The 18,773-nt window shown below is 38.1% G+C and overlaps 1 protein-coding gene across 3 annotated transcripts in view; it reads left to right on the top strand.

The window, feature by feature from the left end:
• The window catches only part of MAGI3 (membrane associated guanylate kinase, WW and PDZ domain containing 3), a 195,675-nt gene that overhangs the window by 165,432 nt on the left and 11,470 nt on the right, over positions 1-18,773 (top strand). For 2 of the 3 annotated variants that reach the window (XM_081026032.1, XM_081026033.1), the window contains exons 12-16: positions 1,997-2,153; positions 4,762-4,853; positions 6,754-6,946; positions 9,019-9,207; positions 14,328-14,513. In XM_081026032.1, the coding sequence (XP_080882158.1) occupies positions 1,997-2,153; positions 4,762-4,853; positions 6,754-6,946; positions 9,019-9,207; positions 14,328-14,513 (817 nt within the window). The remainder of the gene's footprint in view (positions 1-1,996; positions 2,154-4,761; positions 4,854-6,753; positions 6,947-9,018; positions 9,208-14,327; positions 14,514-18,773) is intronic. The other variant, XM_081026031.1, reaches the window with a different exon arrangement.

Raw genomic sequence — 18,773 nt, 5'->3', positions numbered from 1 at the left:
TTCTCGACTGGGACGAGTCAGGAGCCACACTGCCCTGAGCGGGTATCAGAAACTCGAGAGAAGCGTGTGAGTTAGAACAAGCCCCCTAGAGAGGAGTGTGCTCTCCTGGTTAAGTATTTCAGCTGGAGGAGTCCTAGAGACCCATCCCACCAATAATCCTGTCCTCTAAACAGTGAAAATGGGGACACAGTGAAGTGCTGACTTAGGGGTCCTTTTACTTTCTTTGTGTCTGAGTGGAGCAAATGGTAGGGCAGACCCCAACTGTTACATCTTTTCCCCGATGCCCCAAGGGAAGACGTGGCAGCCTCACATAATAATTCATGGAGACTGTAAATACCCGTACTTCAGTAACCTTCTCCCATTTAGAAATTCTAGAGAATTGTGGCCCACTCTGCTCAATGTGCTTGTTATCAAAGTGATAGGTTGTCCGACTTACAACTGGGTTTCCTTTGGCATTCTCAACAACCAAGTAGCCTATTTAAGAACATGTACAGAAAATAAGACCTAAAAACAGGCTCCATCAAAACAAATAACACTATGAAAGAAACTGTGTTAGGTGCATGTGTGTGTGTCGCTATTTAAGTTTCCACAGTTATGTGGGTATGGATACACAGAAATTCTGTATAAAATCCTAATTTAGTTCTAGTTTGTTTGATTTGGAATCTGTCATCGCACAATTGAAAGATGGTTATCCATAGCCTTCAACCATAGGCTAGTGAAGGAAAGACCATCAGATGTAAAACAGATGTATTCTTTCTAGCCCACCTAATAGGACCCTCTGCAAATCTGCTGTTTTATGGGTCAAAAGGAAAGAAACGCTCTGCACTTTTATAGACTGAACCACTTAGGTCCAGTGTAAACAGAAATTTAAAAAAAATTTTTGCCTATTCAGTTAAAATGAATTGTACTGTATTTTTCTACATTGCTCTGGTTCCTCTAGTAAACATTTTTAACTCCTGTGCTACCATATCTGTTTCGTAATGGACGCCAGTATAGCCATGGTGACCCTAATGCTTTATCACTGATGGAAGTCTCTGATGACCTCTCACTGCTCTGACAGAATCCCCGGACCTGGGGCAAATGGCAGGAGACTGCTCTTATCTCCGCTGCCATCTAACTCGGTCTGGGTCAGGGTCAGGGAAGGGTCCCCTCTGGCACAACATTGGCAGGGACTGGTCCCTCACTACTCCCTGACAAGGTGCTGTGCCTGCAGTCTAGTCAGGATTAATTATTTTATCCCAAGCATCTAGAATCCCCCTCTCCTAACAATAATTCCGGACAACAAGCTGTTCTCAAAACCATATTTATTTTCTTAGGCTGTTTATTGGATTTCATTTTTAAGATGTTATTAAAGAAGTCATTTGGTTTGGCTATTATTTTGGAAAAGTTCTATCTGAATGGGAAAAATACAAAAATATGCTACTCTGTTTTCTCTGCTCTGTTTTCTCGCCTGGCAGTGGCGCATTCCTCCGTAATACATTTCAATTGGCCGGGCACGTTTCCACAGTGTCATCTTTATCACCTAAGTTAACACTTGCTATTACATTTGCTTCGAAACAATATTATCTTAAACATCTTCACTGGGAATTAAGTTCAGTGAGTGGGGAGGGGGGATTTATTGAGAATTTCGTGAAGGTTTTCTCTCCGAGTCTCCCTTTTGTTTTACTTAGAAGTGTTGCCTTGTGTTATATCCCTATTTCTCATCTTCTCAATGTCAAGTTATGTCTTGGTGGTAGAGAACAGGGCAGGATTGCTTAAATGTAAGACTGACTAAGGCCTTTCAGTAGACTTTTCTAGTTTAAGGTAAATATGATTTACCCAAATACCCATGGCCACGTAAGCGAATTCCTGGAAGACGGCAGCTAGGCTGTGTGGCTTTGCCCCTGCCCCCTGGACAATTGGAATCAGTTTACATACCCAGTTCAGACAACAGTGTTATAAACTAATCAACCGTCTGGTTTTTTAAAATACTAAGGAAGGCCCTTTTCCATTTCAGAGAACAGATAAAAAGGAAAATTCAGGAAGTTTGGAGGCCATAAATGAGTCCATTCCCCAGCCTATGCCTTTTCCACCCAGCATTATCAGGTCAGGATCCCCGAAACTGGATCCTTCTGAGGTCTACCTGAAATCTAAGACTTTATATGAAGATAAACGTAAGTAGCTGTGGAATATTTCAGAAGAGTATGCAACAAAGTAAATTTGAATTTTTTTAAAAAACTAGGACCTTCCCATCTTTCAAAACCGTGTTGAAGTTATTCCTTCGTTCCCATTTTAATATGACTCTGGGCTTCTTCCATTTACATTCAATATTCATTCATTCATTCATTCATTCATTCTTTTCAGAACCATGTATTAAGTGCCTACTGTCTCCCCGACACCATAGTAGGTAATGGGAATACAGAGAAAAATAGGGTACTTCAGCCCTGCATGCCCCCAAAATGATTAAACCTAAGTGGGAAAGACAAATATGTAATCAAATAATATGCAGATAAGTACAAGTAAGCCTAACTAAGCCTAATAAGTACAAGGTGCAGTAATAGTAGGAAGGACTGGCTGAACCGAGTCTAAAGCGGGAAGTGGTCAATTTTACCAGTGTGGGTAGTAGGAAATATCACATACTGCTTCATATAGGATGTTAAGCTTCAAGTCTTCAAAGACAAAGAAGTGTTGATGGACAGAGAAAAGGGAAAGAAAGAAGGAATAACGTTTGTACCTGAACCTTGCATGGCCCGGGCTCTGCAAGAGGTTTCGTCAGGCTGGGAGTGGTTGGCCAGTGGTGCTCTTCTGAGGAGCTGGAGTCGGCCATGGAAATGGTAGGGAGCCACGGAATAGTTTTAGCTAGAGGGATGCTATCATTGGACTTGTGTTGTAGAAAGATTTTCCTGGCAGGAGTTTGAAGCACGGTGAGTCAGTGGGGTGTGCAATCTGAGGAGGGCACCAGAGAGTGGACGCCTTGTGGAGTTCACCTGAGAGATGAGAAGAGCGAGTGCCTAAGGCAGAAATTCATTTCCATGTTAATTGACTTACTAATGATAATCTTTTCCAAAGTAAAATTGCAGATTCAAGTAGGTTTAATTTTTAAAAAATGTATCTAAATCTACCTTGGAAAAGATGTCCACAGGTGGGAATATTATGTATAATTGACTTTATACTGATTTAACCAATTATAGATCTTTATCTTGATAGTACCTTATCTTTGGAAAGACAAACAGCAGGCATAAGCACAGCAAAGAAATAATTTAAATTAGTATAACTATGGAGAATACCTTTCTTTCAGGCTTCCCATTCATGGCCTGATGCTTTCTTACCGGGTTTCCCCGAAAATAAGACCTAGCCAGCCAATCAACTCGAATGCATTTTTTGGAGCAAAAATATATAAGGCCTGGTATTATATTATATTATATTATATTATATTATATTATATTATATTATACCCGGTATTATATTGTTGTATTATATCATATCATATTATATTATATTATATTATATTATATTATATTATATTATATTATATTACGTTATATTATACCAAGTCTTATATGAGACCCAGTCTTATAGTAAAATAAAACCTGGTATTATATTATATTACATTATATTACATTACATTACATTACGTTACATTATATTATAAAGACCCTGTCTTATATTATAGTAAAATAAGACTGGGCCTTATATTAATTTTTGCTCCAAAAGATGCATTAGAGCAGATTGTCCGAGCAGATAGGTCTTATTTTCGGGGCAACACGGTAGTGCTGGTATAAACTAGTCAATCCCTTCGGGCCTCACCCATAAAGTAAATGAGTTGGACTCTTGAGTCTTTTTGTCTCTAAACTTCTATGATTCTAATAGAAAGTATTTCTCAAAAGAGATTGCTTCTAAGGAACGTTATTAAGATTTACCCTATACAGTATCTTCCTTTATTTATAAAGTTACCTGATGTGTTTCTCTCTTTTCCCTTTCTAGCAAATACTAATATTTTCCCAGAGATAAAATTTTAGTCATGAGGTAGATTTTCCTGACTTAATATTTTGATGAATGTGACCTGCCCATTGGGGCCAGGATCCTGTGGGTTAAGAACCTGGACCCTGGAAATCAAACTGAGTTTAAATCTCAACTCTGCCATTTACCTGTGGGGTGACACTGGGCAAGTTACTTAAGCCCTCAGTTTCCCTAGCTGGAAAATGGGGCTAATAGTAGGCATTAGCTGTTAATTATTGTCTTTTAAAATAGAATCATTTTGCGAAATTAGGCTAAGGAATCAGTTCATATGGAATACTTTTCTGAAACAAAGGTATTAGGTTAGGAGTAGAATAAAGGTACTTTATGTGCTCTCTCTTGCCAGGATTTCCCCAAGTGTTAATTTAGTTAATTTGCACCTATCAAATATCAAACTTACATTGGATAATTCTGAATTTAACATTGTAATATTGATTCAAAGGCACTAGGAGTTCATGGAAATATAACACTGAGTATGTGGAAGTGAGGACAAGATATGCCTAAGCAATCTCGACACAAAGTTTTGTTTGGAGCTCAAAATAAAGATTTATGATTGAAATTTTTATGGTGTTATACTCTTGTGTAATTTTTCACATATCAAAAAGTTCTTAGGATACAGTTTATTGAACTCTATAATATCCTACTAAATATTGAACTTTGTTTTATTTTAATCCTTTTAAAATAAACCAAAGTATTTATTTATTTATTTATTTATTTATTTATTTATTTATTTATTTATTTATTTATTTTCTCATTTTTCCTTAGCACCAAACACCAAAGATTTGGATGTTTTTCTTCGGAAACAAGAATCAGGCTTTGGCTTCAGGGTGCTAGGAGGAGATGGACCTGACCAATCTGTAAGTTTAAATACTTTAGAATTTGGCTTTTCCCATTAACCGTTCCCATTTGGCTATTTCCACTCAAAACTTTTAAGTGGCAATTTGGTAGGATATGATGTTTTTGTGTTGTTTTCGGTTTTTGATTTTTTAGAAAGATTTTTGTTTTCTCTTACAGTTTCATTAATATGAGGAAGCATTGCATTTCTATTAGTGTCATAGTCCGTCAGTTAACTTGGTGTGTCTGAGATTAAAACTGTAGGTAAAAACTGAGTATGTCAGTTATAAATTAGACAGTCATTAATTCATTTCTCTGTGTGCCTAACGCTTATTTAAAACTTTCATTTTCTTTTGCCTTCACTAAACAGATTTTAAGACATCTTTCTTTTCTAAGAAATCTATAATTCAGAGTCCTATTTACCATAATCACTCACTCTATCTTCTGAAGGTTCCGTACAATTGGCGTTGGCCATGCATATTATGTCACCTAATCTTATTAATGGGAAGACATTTTCACGCTCAGTACTTTGCGTCCTACTTCATCTGTTACCTATGAAACTAGAAGGACATAAAATAATTAATGGTTTTATCCAGAAAGCATGAGGGTTACATTTGCAAAGTACTTAAAATATTTAATTTTATTTATACATGATTCTCACAGAAAGTCAGAGAACAAATGTAGTGGGTATTACTTTTAAGTTTTGCCCTCCGTTTGAATAATGAAGAAGTAATGTGCTTTGTAGAATTTAAAAATATAGATCAGGGGTTTTTTGTTTGTGTGTGTAATGTCATGAAAGACTAGATGATTATCATGTTTGGAAGTTAGGTGAGTAACAATAATCTTTTTAAATGACAGGCTTCCTTCTACTGGGGGTGCCAAAAATGTATATATATACACATGACTTGTATTCATTTTTTGTTATCAGTATATATTGAGTATTACAATTTTAATACAGTTTTTTCCTTTCTTAAAATGTGTATACATTTATTTGGCACTCTCTGTATTTCTGAATAGAACACTTGATTTGTATAGTATAAATGTGTTCTAATTAGTCATTGGTTACAGTTAAAACAATCATCAGAGACAAAATTTAAGGCAGGTTGTCCTATGTAGAGCACATATAAGGTACCTAGATTGTTTCTGATGGTTGGTATGGTTTTGTTTTATTACTTCCTATGTTGTAGATACTCATAGCGTTCACTTAGACATTTTAAGAATTTTATCTCAACTTGGGAGACACCTTTCTCTTCTCTTAAATGTCAGGTTTTTAGCAACTCTGAAGCAAGCCCAAACATTCAGAATTACCTAATTATAGGATTCTAATTGCTGGCAAGCAGAATGAACTAGATGTGTTCACCTGTATGCAAGTGAACCTCAGACCACTCTGTTCCCTTAAAATATTTACTGCTTTGAGATTTAGGAACAAGAAATGTTTCTCTGGTTTATATACTAAACTTGTACTGATAACCATATGTGATGGGAACATCGTAAGAATTATCCCAGTTGCTGTGAGCAGCGTGTAGAAAATCTTTCCTGAGAGCAATAGACTTTTTTTTATTTATTTTTGCTTTTATAGCTACTCCACAGAATCGCATTTTCTGAGTTTAATATTTTTGTTTTGTTGTAGTGGTGGAAGTGATGGTGGTACTTTTTAAGTTATTGAACAACGTTGTGTTTTCTATCATCTTTGTACTCAACCCAGAGGATCCGGAAGGGACGCGGTCGTGTGGTTCTTTGAAGGACCGTTTCCAATGGCCACTTTCTACGATAATCACCTTTCTAAAATCTGCCTGTTTTCGTAGTTGAACTACAAAAGCCTGTCAGTTTGCACCGCTCTGAGTGAGGAAGTCCTTCGTTTAGGTCAGGCTCTTGTAGGTCTCAGTAGGCTGTATGAACCAACCTGCGCTCTTATCTTACCAGATCTATATTGGGGCCATCATACCTCTGGGCGCAGCTGAGAAGGACGGTCGGCTCCGAGCCGCTGATGAGCTGATGTGCATCGATGGAATTCCAGTTAAAGGCAAATCACACAAACAAGTCTTAGACCTCATGACGACTGCTGCTCGAAATGGCCACGTGTTATTAACTGTCAGAAGAAAGATCTTCTATGGTGGTATGTGAACCTGCCCCTGCTCTGATAAGTTAAAAAACAAAGCAACGCAGTCCACGCTCTATGTGGTTTTACAGGTTATTTTCCATGTTTACGAGGTGAGACGGACTGCTGCTGCATACCTACATCTGCACTCGGGTCTGAAACAACTCATTTGGTGTGATCCGGGGCCTCATTATGGAAGGTCACGGAAGGTCAAAAGGATTCAGAAATAATACTGTCAAAAAAAGAGAAAGAAAAGTTGGGCTTGTGTATTAAGATTATATGACTATATTGATGAATTTATCAGGTTAAATCCATTTTCCTAAAAACAAAGTTATTTAGTTATACCGAGATATCCCATTAGCTGAATATCAAAAAATTGGGGATCCTGATGAAATCCTAAATATTCAAAAAGGAGAGAATGTTTCTGCTTCAGAAGTTTTGGTATAATGTAATTTAACATTTATTGAGTGCGTACTGTGTCCAAGACATCTGATGTAAATACTGTCGTTATCTAGTTTTACAATTACTCACGGAAAGGTTTAGAGCCACGCAGCTGGTAATTAGGAGGGCCGAGACTAAAACGGGTGTTTAAACGGGTAATTAAAGAGCCCAGGGTCTAAACCATTACCATCGGATATGAATAGCTCTTAATTTTTTTCATCAATAGCTTTGTGAATATTAATAGGGATTTCTAGAACGGAGTTCTCGCTACTTTAAATTTTTTTTAAAAAACCCCGTAGCACAAGACTGTAAGCCTCAGGAAAAGTGGGATATTTGTCCCTTTAGTTCAGTGCTGCGTCTCCCAGCACTTAGGAGAGCGCCTGTCATCAGCACCTGTTTATTGATCAATATCCGCATGAGCCTTCAAACTGAGGCCCCGTGGTTCTGATGGCAACATCCAAAGGAAAAGCCTGCCTCTCTCCGTAAATCTCAGACAGGTAGAGATGCACGCAGGTGTGAATGCGGTATTCCCTCCGTTTGGTTGTGCTGGAGTCAGAATATAACTGCACACGGTAAAAAATGGGAAGTTACACAACCAGAGGTCGGCTGTCCTGGGCGATGTCATGAAGAAGTTTGATAATAGTGGAGGCATTTAGCCAGCTCGTTCTAATCATATGTAATACCCAAAAATATCCTTTAATTTTCATTTATGATTGGATGTTCACGGCACTTTGTTGAGATTCAAAAACATATTCTCAGAATCACATGGATTTTGAGCCAAACGAGACCATATAAATGTGTATTCATCAAGAGCAGTATGTTGTGGTTGTTAATAATGATGGTTTGTATCAAATTATGGCACAAAATTGGCCTTTAAAAAAAAAAAATGAGAACCTTTAAAAAAAAGAACTTGAGTCGTTCTTTCTCAAATTCTGATGTCATCCTTATTAGGACAAAAAGGTCCGTAGGTCAATTGCCCATTTGCTCGAGATTTCTCATGTGACCTGATCTGTGCCTGGGAGAGTTGGCTGTTCATGTGAACAGCTTCTCACATGTCTGAGACTTGCTCATGGGTAACACATCTGGTATCGCCAGTCAGGAAACTGCAGCCATAACACACATTGTATAAGACAAGTCCTTTGTGGATGGCAGCTGTGCTCAGCCTGGAATGGGCAGCATCTCTGTGCTGATGCAGTGGCCTCCCAGACGTCAGGAATTTCAGTCCCTGCACTAAATTATATGTAAAGTTGATTTTAAAAGGCAGTTTACTGTGGCATGTCTCATGATCAACTTTTGTCAAAATTACTGGTCAAGGTTAGAAACCTTGGTGGAATTAAAACAATTTCAAGAAGAATTTTTTTTCCACTATTAGGTTTCACAGAAGCTTTGAAAAACATCCTTTAATGTGAGATAACATTGAGTATTTTTTCCCATTATTTACTTTGAGGGTATTTAAGAGGTCTGACGGACTGCTGCTGCCTACATCTGCTCTCAGGTTACGTCCAGAGCTCACCTGGGCTGGGGTGCTGCTCTTCCATTCGTTACCTTATTAGAAATGACATTTTCTAGGGAAAGGCTTAGCACAGAAACACTTCAGTGATCAAAAATGATGATCCAGAAGTTACCCCAATTGATCATGTTTATTGTAGAGAAACAACCCGAGGATGACAGCTCTCAAGCCTTCCTTTCAGCACAGAATGGGTCTCCCCGCCTGAACCGAGCGGACGTCCCAGCCAGGCCTGCAGCCCAGGAGGCCTATGATGTTGTGTTGCAACGAAAAGAAAGCGAGGGATTTGGCTTTGTCATCCTCACCTCCAAAAACAAACCACCCCCAGGAGGTAAGCGCTGCTGTGTCCCATCATCCCTCCCTGCAAGGCCAGTGTCCTGCGTCTCCTGCTGTGGTTTATGGAACTAATTAGGAATTATGTATAAATTGCTTTAGAGACTTAACTTTTAAAGAATGACGGATATTTTCTCTGTTTTCAAAAATTAGGTACTCTGAGCCAAGCCTTCCAGGCTTCAGGTTTATCTATCATCTCAGATTCCAGATAATAAGTCTTAGTAGCTCGATTTGCCTCAAGATCATATCGTGGCAGTATACCAGGGACATGACCTAATTGATTTAGTGAAAGGACAACGCTGAATTTTTTTTAAATGTGGGGGCGTAGATTTTTTATTTTTTTAAGGTAGGCGAAATCGTGTATGCAGAAATGATTTAAATGCGAAAAGCAGTTGAGAAGAAGCAAAACAGATTAATGGAAAAATCTTGACCCAAATATGTCTTCAATTGTCCTTTTGTATTATTTAATAACTGCCATATTCCACCTATAAAGGGATCTTCTTGAATAAGAGCCATTCTAACCTTCATCATATGTGCTTCATTGAAAGGTAAAAATGTTGTCAGAACCTTTAAAAATGAAACTACATATCCTGAACCTGGTTTAACAGAATATTCTCATCCGGGAAGGATGAAAGTATATATTAATTCCCTTAACAAAAGAGGAATTACCTCTAGTTTGTTCCAGGCTGTTATGATTCAACAAATTAAATATTCGTCTTGTCTTAGTGTTTCTAAGAAATAATTATCTCTAAATATAATTATAAAATCCAAATTAATGTAAGATGAGAACCAGCAAATGAATATTTATGTATCATGGTTGTCTGGTAACTCTATTTTTCTATGTCAGATGATAAAAAAGCCTTGACCACATAAAAATGGGTTCTTGCCTTTGCCAGTAGGTTTGGTTGTATCTTGAGTGGTGAGATCCTTTGAGACTTAGATGGTCACTAAAATCTTAGTAAAAAAAGAAAACACTTCCAAGACAGTGTTGTGAGCCAAACCAATTTGCAAAAATCTTGCTAAAATTAATGCAAGTGTGTAAAGGAAGAAGATTCTGTGACATGGATGAGTTATTACTATAGTATCAGGTCACTGCTCACTGATACCACTTTCCATTTTCCATAAGCAGTTGCTATGGTAACACCTGGAACTGGAACTGTCACTGATGCTGTAAGGATGATTATGTGTCCTGTGTCAGAGAAATGAAAGAAAGCAGCTCTTAGATGCATTTTATGTTGTATCATTGGAAATCAGTATTTCCAAAATCAAATAACCATTTTAGATAATTGTATTCTCATTCTAATACCATACAATAATCCCAGGCTTTCGGATTAATCAAAATAGTGGAAGATTATTACTCAGTATGATGAATGCTAAGCACTTTTTATATTGAAAATATTCTTTTTCCAGCACTATAAAAATTATGAGAGTCTAGTGTGCACTATAAAATTAAGCAATATAGAGGAATTCAGTAAAATAAGTTGCATTACATAAATGTTTAACATTTTTATGTTGATTTGTTTCTATTCCAACTATATTATTACACTTTAACATACACCCTGTTTCCCTGAAAATAAGACCTAGCCGGCCAGTCAGATCTAATGGGTCTTTTGGAGCAAAATTTAATATAAGACCCAGTATTATGTTATATTATATTATATTACATTACATTATATTATTATTATGATTATTATTATGATTATTATACTCGGTCTTATAGTAAAATAAGACCAGGTCTTATATTAATTTTTGCTCCAAAAAACACATTAGAGCTGATTGGCCAGCTAGGTCTTATTTTCGGGGAGAAACAGCATGAAATATTTTCTTATTCGTGTATATTCGTTTATATTTTAAATTTTTAAATATTTTTATATTTATTTGTTCAAATTGTTTCTTACTATTTTTGATGGTTTTGTGTACCATAGATGCAGGCTAGCTCGGGATAAGATAGTGTCATTAAGTGTTGGGCTTTGTAATCAGATGAACTTGGATTGAAGCCCGCTTAGATCTTTGAACAGCTGTCTAATCTTGGGCAAATTACTTACCCTCTAAGAGCTGCAGTTTCCTCTGTGAAATGAGGATGATGACACTTACTATTTCACATGAGTTTGAGGATTAAAGGAGATAATGCAAGTGAGGCCGTTGGCCCGGACCTTCAATAAATGTTAGCTACTGTTGCTTGTAGCTTCTGCTGCCGTTATCATCATTATTTATAAAATTCTTAGTCACTGTCTCTTGATTTTTTGTTTTTAAAAAAAGAAAACTTGAAAAAGTTTATTAATACTTGAGTAATGAGATGGGAAAGAAAGCCCAATTAAAATGTAAGATTGAGGCAGCAGCGAATGTGTGGCAGGAAATGAGTGTTTGCAGCTCATTAATTATCAGCTTGAATGGTAAATGAGGCTTAGGTTGTCAATGAATTTTACATAAAGTACTTGAGATTTGTAGTCACAGTGCAAAGCCAGAATTGATCATTTCACCGAAATGCTAGTTAATAATTTCACAAAATGCTGAGCCCCGCAAGCAATCTTCCTGGAACTCCATTCATCTCTTAGAGATAGAAGCAGGGGCCTGGGGTCAGCTGCCACGAGGAGCCTTCAATCACAGACACTGAGCAATTGCTGGAAAACAAGTAACAGAGAAGTTTGGTTCAGAAAAGACTTAACACAGGTGGAAAGGCAGGGAACCTGGCTGTCAGAATGTACCATTCTTTATAGACCTTGTTTTGGTATAGCTTGGTATTCTGTTCAGAATGGATTCTTTTTTCTATCTGATTGAATGTATTTTTCTGGTGACATTTGTCCCAAGGAGAGTTCCCAGTAGCATCTCTCACACCCGTTATACAATTCTGAGATTCTCTACCACTGATTTTTTCAAAGGCTGGGGATCCAGGTTCAGTATCCTTATTGCCCCGATGGACCCAGTTAGAGTAAGTGCTAAATGAATGGAGTCCTTAGAGAAGACCTCTGTTTAAGATGAAGGGACTTGGCTGGTTTTTGTTTTGCCAGTACTTAAGAGGTTTTAGTGTTTCTCTTTCTTATCGTATGATTTTCAGTTCCAGTTGTAAAGGATTTCTTTGAGAAGGGGACATTTCCAGTTACTGTCACTTCTTTTCCTGAAATGTTTTAAGAGCACTTTTAGATCTCGGCAGCTGGACAAGACAGTCTGTGAGAGAAATTTAGTCCGAAGATGAATGAAGGTGGATCAATTGGTTTTATGGCAAATGCCTATAGCCTTTGTATACCAACAAGAACAAGGCAGGACCTCAGACTTTTCCTCGGCTCTGTGTACCCTAAGGGGTTACCTTGAAAACTTCCCAATCCATTCAGAGAATGTTGAGAAGCTCTCTTTCTACTGGTCTGCTTGCTATTTTTAACCATTTTGGTGGTTCTGCTATAAATGCCAGGACGATAGCAATCTGACTGCGTTTACCTTCCCTCACCAAGACAACTAACCCGTCAGGAGGTACCGCACTAAGATTTGCCAGTTCCTTTTGACCACGTGGCTCGCATGGTGAGAAAGGAACCATTGGGACTTCAGAGATTAATTCTGTTTGATGCTTTCCCAAGTCTGAACAAACCCCTTTCAGTGTACCAAGCTGCTGAATGATTGTCCTCTTAGGGGATCCAGAATGAACACTATGTACAAGTAAATCTTTCCTAAGAAGGAGAATAACTAAGGTATTGATTTAGAAGGGCACCACAGGGCCACCATATGAGTCACCATATGTTTCTAATGTGCCACCTGTTGTTCTCTCAGTGAATCCACTCATACCACCTGGCACAGGATAGAGCCCTCACTGCCCTGGCTCTTTTCTAATCACTTTGTAAGGAAAATGGCATAATAAGTGCTTGGTATAATTCAGAGCTAAAAGGCACTTGCTTCCAACATTGACTTCCTGTACATTAAGGTGAAATCTCTCACTGGGTAACCCTAGAGGAGCCAAGGAACAGCGGTATCTGTGGGGATATATATCACAGCTGACAATAATTTCCAGTCCAAATGAAGGTCAATTAAAATGTCCCCAACATACACCACATAAGACTAAGAAATACTTAGCAACGAGCCCATTTGACTATGGAAATTAAACATAATCAGAGTGCCATTTTAAATATTAATTATCCCTATTCATAACAATCAGTAGTCAGAAAGAGCCCAAGTGCCTGATAAGTTTACTGAACTAGGTAAGGAAATTTTCAGAGAACCTAGAAGGAACATTGTGTCTTAATACAAATGCTCCTTATGAAATTGGTGAAAGATATTTGGACAAGATTCCTGAATGTCTGAGAACTCATTTTAAGCCATAATAACAGCAAAGTGTCTGAAAAGTCAGTCTAGGAAAGCCTTTAGTGTTATAAGCTAGAGATATAATAGGACTGCCCAGAGTGTCTTCACAAAAGCCGTAGGCCCCCTCTTTGTGCTTTCAGGGTAGGATTTTGTCCACGAGCCAAATAATCTTAATGTGAACCATTTGATGTTCTAATTCTACTCCGTTTTTTAATTTTTAAAAGACCTAAAGACATAAATAAAAGGAATTAATGTTGCTATAGAACTAAGTATGATTCATTTTAATGGTCAGGCATTTCACTGTACTAATTTCTGACCAGGAACTTCTCTGAGTCCTAAGCTTGAGTTTGAACTGCATTTATTATAAGGGGGGAGTAAATGCTCCTTCAGCAGAACCAAAGATGGTCTCACTGCAGCAGTTTCTAAAATAGCCCAAAACGTGACACAGCTCAAAAGGCCAACAACAAACAAAAAACATCAGATTAGTGAAATATTATCCATGAGGTCAGCAGCCTTTAAACAGGATTATTAAGATGGCAATATAAAAATTGGAAAAAGGTATGTGGTAAATGGGAAATAGCAGAGAGGTTTATATGCTGTGAGGGCAACTATGTAAAGAGTATGTCCGTGGGCCGAAGTGACCCATGATGTGAAAAGATTAATAGTTGTCTTTGGATAGGATGATCACGTGTTTTTTTGCTATATTTTTAAAGAATTTCCTTTGATGTTATTGTATTCAATTTTTCAATAATGATGATGATGATGATGAAACCAACAGTACAGGAGATCTTAAATAATTGAAAAACCTGGGGATTTTTCTTTTTCCCACAGTCATTCCGCATAAAATTGGCCGAGTCATAGAAGGCAGTCCAGCCGATCGCTGTGGAAAACTGAAGGTTGGAGATCATATCTCTGCGGTGAACGGGCAGTCCATTATTGAACTGTCCCACGATAACATTGTTCAGCTAATCAAGGACGCTGGTGTCACTGTCACACTAACGGTCATTGCTGAAGAAGGTAAGAACCAGTTGACCCCTCGCTGACCCGAGGGGACAGAGCCTGCAGAAGGCGGTGGCTTCCTCCAGCATTGTCCGAGTCTCTGCAGTGACAGAACCATTTACATACCCTGGAGTCTCATGTTTTGCCTTTCCCACTTAATGAATTTGAAAGTTTATTATAGAATTGTTAGGAGCTCAAGAAAAAGAATCCAGTTAGTGAGTGGTGGCCATTTATTTATTCATGTACCTGAGAAGCAAGCACCTGGCTGTGAAAGAGACTGGAATCCTTTCAGATCTTACTTTCTTAAAATAATGTCTTAAGTCTCTGCTGGAGTGAGAGAAAATCCTCTGAAGACTTCAAAGAAAGTCACTGAAAGTCTTTCATGTCATGCGCATGCGTCAGTGTGCCTTTCCTTGGAGGCTGGGCTTGGTTCTGGGCAGCTGCCTTATAAATGGGGGGAAAGGGAGCATGTTGGGATGGCCAATAAATGGGGCATAACCTGCATTTAGCGTCTTGCCTTGCTTTAAAGCTGCCTTTTGATCATTAAGAATTTCTAATTAGGAACCATTTTTGGATAGCACAAGGTGACCATTACATAATACTCATCTCCTTTTTTCCTAATATTGTAAAACTAATGAGAAGCCCAAAAGAGCAGAACTTTAAAGGGTCAGTCTTGCATATTAAAATTCCCTGTACTACAGTGTGTATTCATGTCCCATTCCCCCATCCCCCCACCCCTCCATGATCCTCTACTCTAGTCAGTTTTGGGGTCTTTTAATTCTCGATGCTTTCTTTCTTTTCTCTTTCTACTGCTCCTCTCGCGTACATTTCTAAGGTATCACATAAATCTCCTTTCTGTCCAAGATCCTGTAGGGATCCTGCACAAATACAAGTTCACCTGGCTGCTCTCGGAGGCCCTTTCGAGTTCCAGAACCTTGTGACATCCCTGCCTCTGCTCTTTTCCCTTCTCTGGTCTGTTCTACATGCTGCCCCACTCTGCCGAGTCTTCCTTCTAAAATCCTCAGCTGGAGCTGCAACGCTTTACCACTCTCTGTACAAAAATGGTTATTATGATTGTGCTGCCAGCCTGTCTTTTAGATTTACCTCCCAAATCCTCTCCTGAGCGGGGCCTTATTGTCCTCTGTGCACGCGGGGTTCCCCTCCTCCCCGAAATCCCATACCACTGCTTGTCTCTGTGACTCATTGGGCAGTATTCTCATCTATCTCCCTGTTAAAATGGAGTATCTCTCTTTGAAGGCAAAGAAAATATTTCCTATGATACCCCATAGGCACTTCCTTTTTACAATGAGGGAATGAGTAAATGAATGAATGATCAAGTGAAGAAATGAACAAAGGAAAAGTCAAGAGATTTTTGGTTCAGTGCCTGGCAGAGGCAGTATAAACACAACAGAAGAGGTAAGGCTTTTGACAGACAGAGTTCACTGACACCTATTAGCTAGTCATGTGACCTTAAACAAGCCACTGAGCATTCCCACCCTTCAGTTTTTTATGTGTGGAAGGGGAATAATAATACCGGTTTCAGGATCATTGTGAAGATGAAAGGTGAAAATGTATACAATTTTCATGAATACCCTAACGTCTGATGATAGCGGTCCTTATTTGACCACATCTTTGCATAGCTGGCTCCCTCGATCAGGTCTGTGCTTAAATCTCACCACCTCAGGAAATAATAATAATTCATAAGCACTAAGTGGCCAATACTGTCTTTAAATACTTTACATCTGCTAACCGAGCTGCAGACGAGTTAGATAACTCGCCCATGGCCATAAAACCAGTGACAGTGGCAGAACCAGTCTTTGAATCAGGCAGTTGGGCTCCAGAATCTGCCTCCTCGCCAGTATTCCTTCCTTAATCACAGCTTCTAAAATAACCCTCTGCCTGCCTGCCTCCTGCAGCCCTCCTCTGATCCCTTACCCTGCTTTACTTTTCTTCCTGAGATTAAACTGTTTGTTGCCATCTCCCCCACCAGAATATATAATTCTCAGATTCATGAAGTTAGAGATTTTGTCACATTCAGTGCTAAATCTCAAGGGCCTACTACAATGTTAGGCATATAGTAAGTACTCAATAAACACTTTTTTTTTGAATGAAGAATTAGTGTTACTTAAGTGCGATTTTGGTCAGATTTCTTTATCTCAGTTTCTTTGCCATGATCTCTGTAGCCTGCTTTTTAGCCTTAAATTTGTTCTGTGACCCACAAAGAAAAGCAGGCCTCAGTGCCACAGGAGCTAACATTTCAGGGTTGTTCTGAGAATGATGGATGTAGTAGAGTTATATCACCAGGCTTGGCATACAGTAGTGGTAGAAGCTGCTAGAAGTCGTGGAACTAGCTGCAGTGTAGATAGATCAGTGTTTCCCAAACCTTCTATAGAAAAGGACGAAGGTTATTTTCCAATCCATCGCAGGCCAGCATTTTTTTGTGAAATATAATAAAAATTAAATAAAAAATGAAGACATAAAATTACTCGGTCAACTCATTATAAACTTTTCTAAATACTTACTCTCAATATCTGTACACATCTTACTGCTGACTGACGCATGAACCACACATTGAGTAGCCTCAAGATAGATAGTTCAGGAGTAGAAAGACCACTTCTTTCTCTCAGTGTAATTTTTTCCCCAAAAAATTACCCTTTATTGTTGATGTTTTTTTCTCTGAGAGGTTGTCCAAAATTGCTCATTTTTCTTAGAATGAAATTTAACTTTGACATTCTGGCCCAAATACTTCTGGTCATACCTTTAAGGTTTCCTATGTAATGCCAGCCAATGTTTAGGAAAAATGGAAGGGTGGAAGGAAACTCCCAGTAACATAAGGTCCATTTCATAGGTAGGCGCTGCCTGTTACACTACAATTACATTTGACATGTAAAATCACATTTCAACTATTACAGCTTATTTTATTATATTCTGTGTTTCATCACACTACGGAAACATTCAGAATCTTATTTTTCTCAGAGAAAAAAAGAAAAATAGAAAGTTCTCTCTCCTGTCCATAAAAATCCGACTCAGAGTTTGTAAGTCTTCCAAGTTTCGCATTGTATTTAGTATAAACTCTATCAACTGGACTAAAGAGTGAAATGAATATTTAAAGCACTTTGCAGCAATCACACATTCAGATCATGTCTCAGAGCTGCATTCCATCCCATCTGATTCTGTTCCCTTACTCTCCAAAAGCCATTCACTACTAATAGATAAAAGACAATTCCATGGAGAAAGAAAAACTTGTTCCCTTCCTTCTCTTTTTCTCCTTTTGCTAGGTACTCTTTAATATTTGTGCTTATTTTGCCAAGGAAATGGTTAACTAAGTTCCCACACCACTTGTCACGCCTGGTATAAAACTCTCACACATTCACGACTTGGGACTCTGTCTGTCTCATGGCATTCCCAACATCACCACCTCTTTCACCACCATGGTGTCTGATTCTCAAGTATAGAACATAAATTAATTATGCCTGGCTGTTCTTGCTTATTGTAAAGAAATCTTTAAATTGTATTATTTTCCAAATTGACTCCTAAATTTGTGTCTGGTTCATTCCATTTTAAGAGTGAATACAAGTTACCAAAAGCCACTGAGGACTGTTAGAACGGTTTTGGTAGTGTCTTAATTTTTGTTTTGTTTTCCATTTGTTTATTCCTATTTGTCTCCATTTCCCACTCTCATTTCTCGCCCTCCTCCCACTGGAGACCAGTTCAGCGTGTTGTGTATGACTTGTTTTATTGAGGTGTCTTTTAAAATATATATTTGTGTGTGTGTTGGCAATTATTTTTGAGTTATATAAGTGGTATTGAGTTATAGATTTTTATGTGTGTTTTTTTCTCAGCACTGTATGCTTTTCTTTTTAATGTTAATTTATTATTTCAGGATCCAATCCAGGATCGTGCATGGCATTTAGTTTTCATATCTTTTTTCTTTTGATATGTAACTCACGTACTATAAAATTCATTATTTTAAAGTGTACAATTCAGTGGTTTTTAGTATAGTCACAAGGTTGTGCAACCATCACCACTAATTCCAGAATATTATATCCCCCGTACAGGAAACCACTTATCTACTTTCTGTCTCTATGGATTTGCTAGATATTTCAAAAATCCATGAGGTAGCTATAATTCCCTTTCTATGGATTAGAGGATGGGAAACACAGAGAATTTAAGTAATTTGCCCAAGAACACACAGCTCGTAAATGATGGGGTCAGGCTTAAACACTGTCAGCCTTGCTTCAGAGTTCATGGTCGTAATCACTAAGCTATGCTCCTTCT

Source organism: Rhinolophus hipposideros (assembly GCF_964194185.1).
Source record: "Rhinolophus hipposideros genome assembly, chromosome: 19".
Classification (NCBI taxonomy): Eukaryota; Metazoa; Chordata; class Mammalia; order Chiroptera; family Rhinolophidae; genus Rhinolophus; species Rhinolophus hipposideros.
This window is presented reverse-complemented; position numbering and strand designations above follow the sequence as displayed.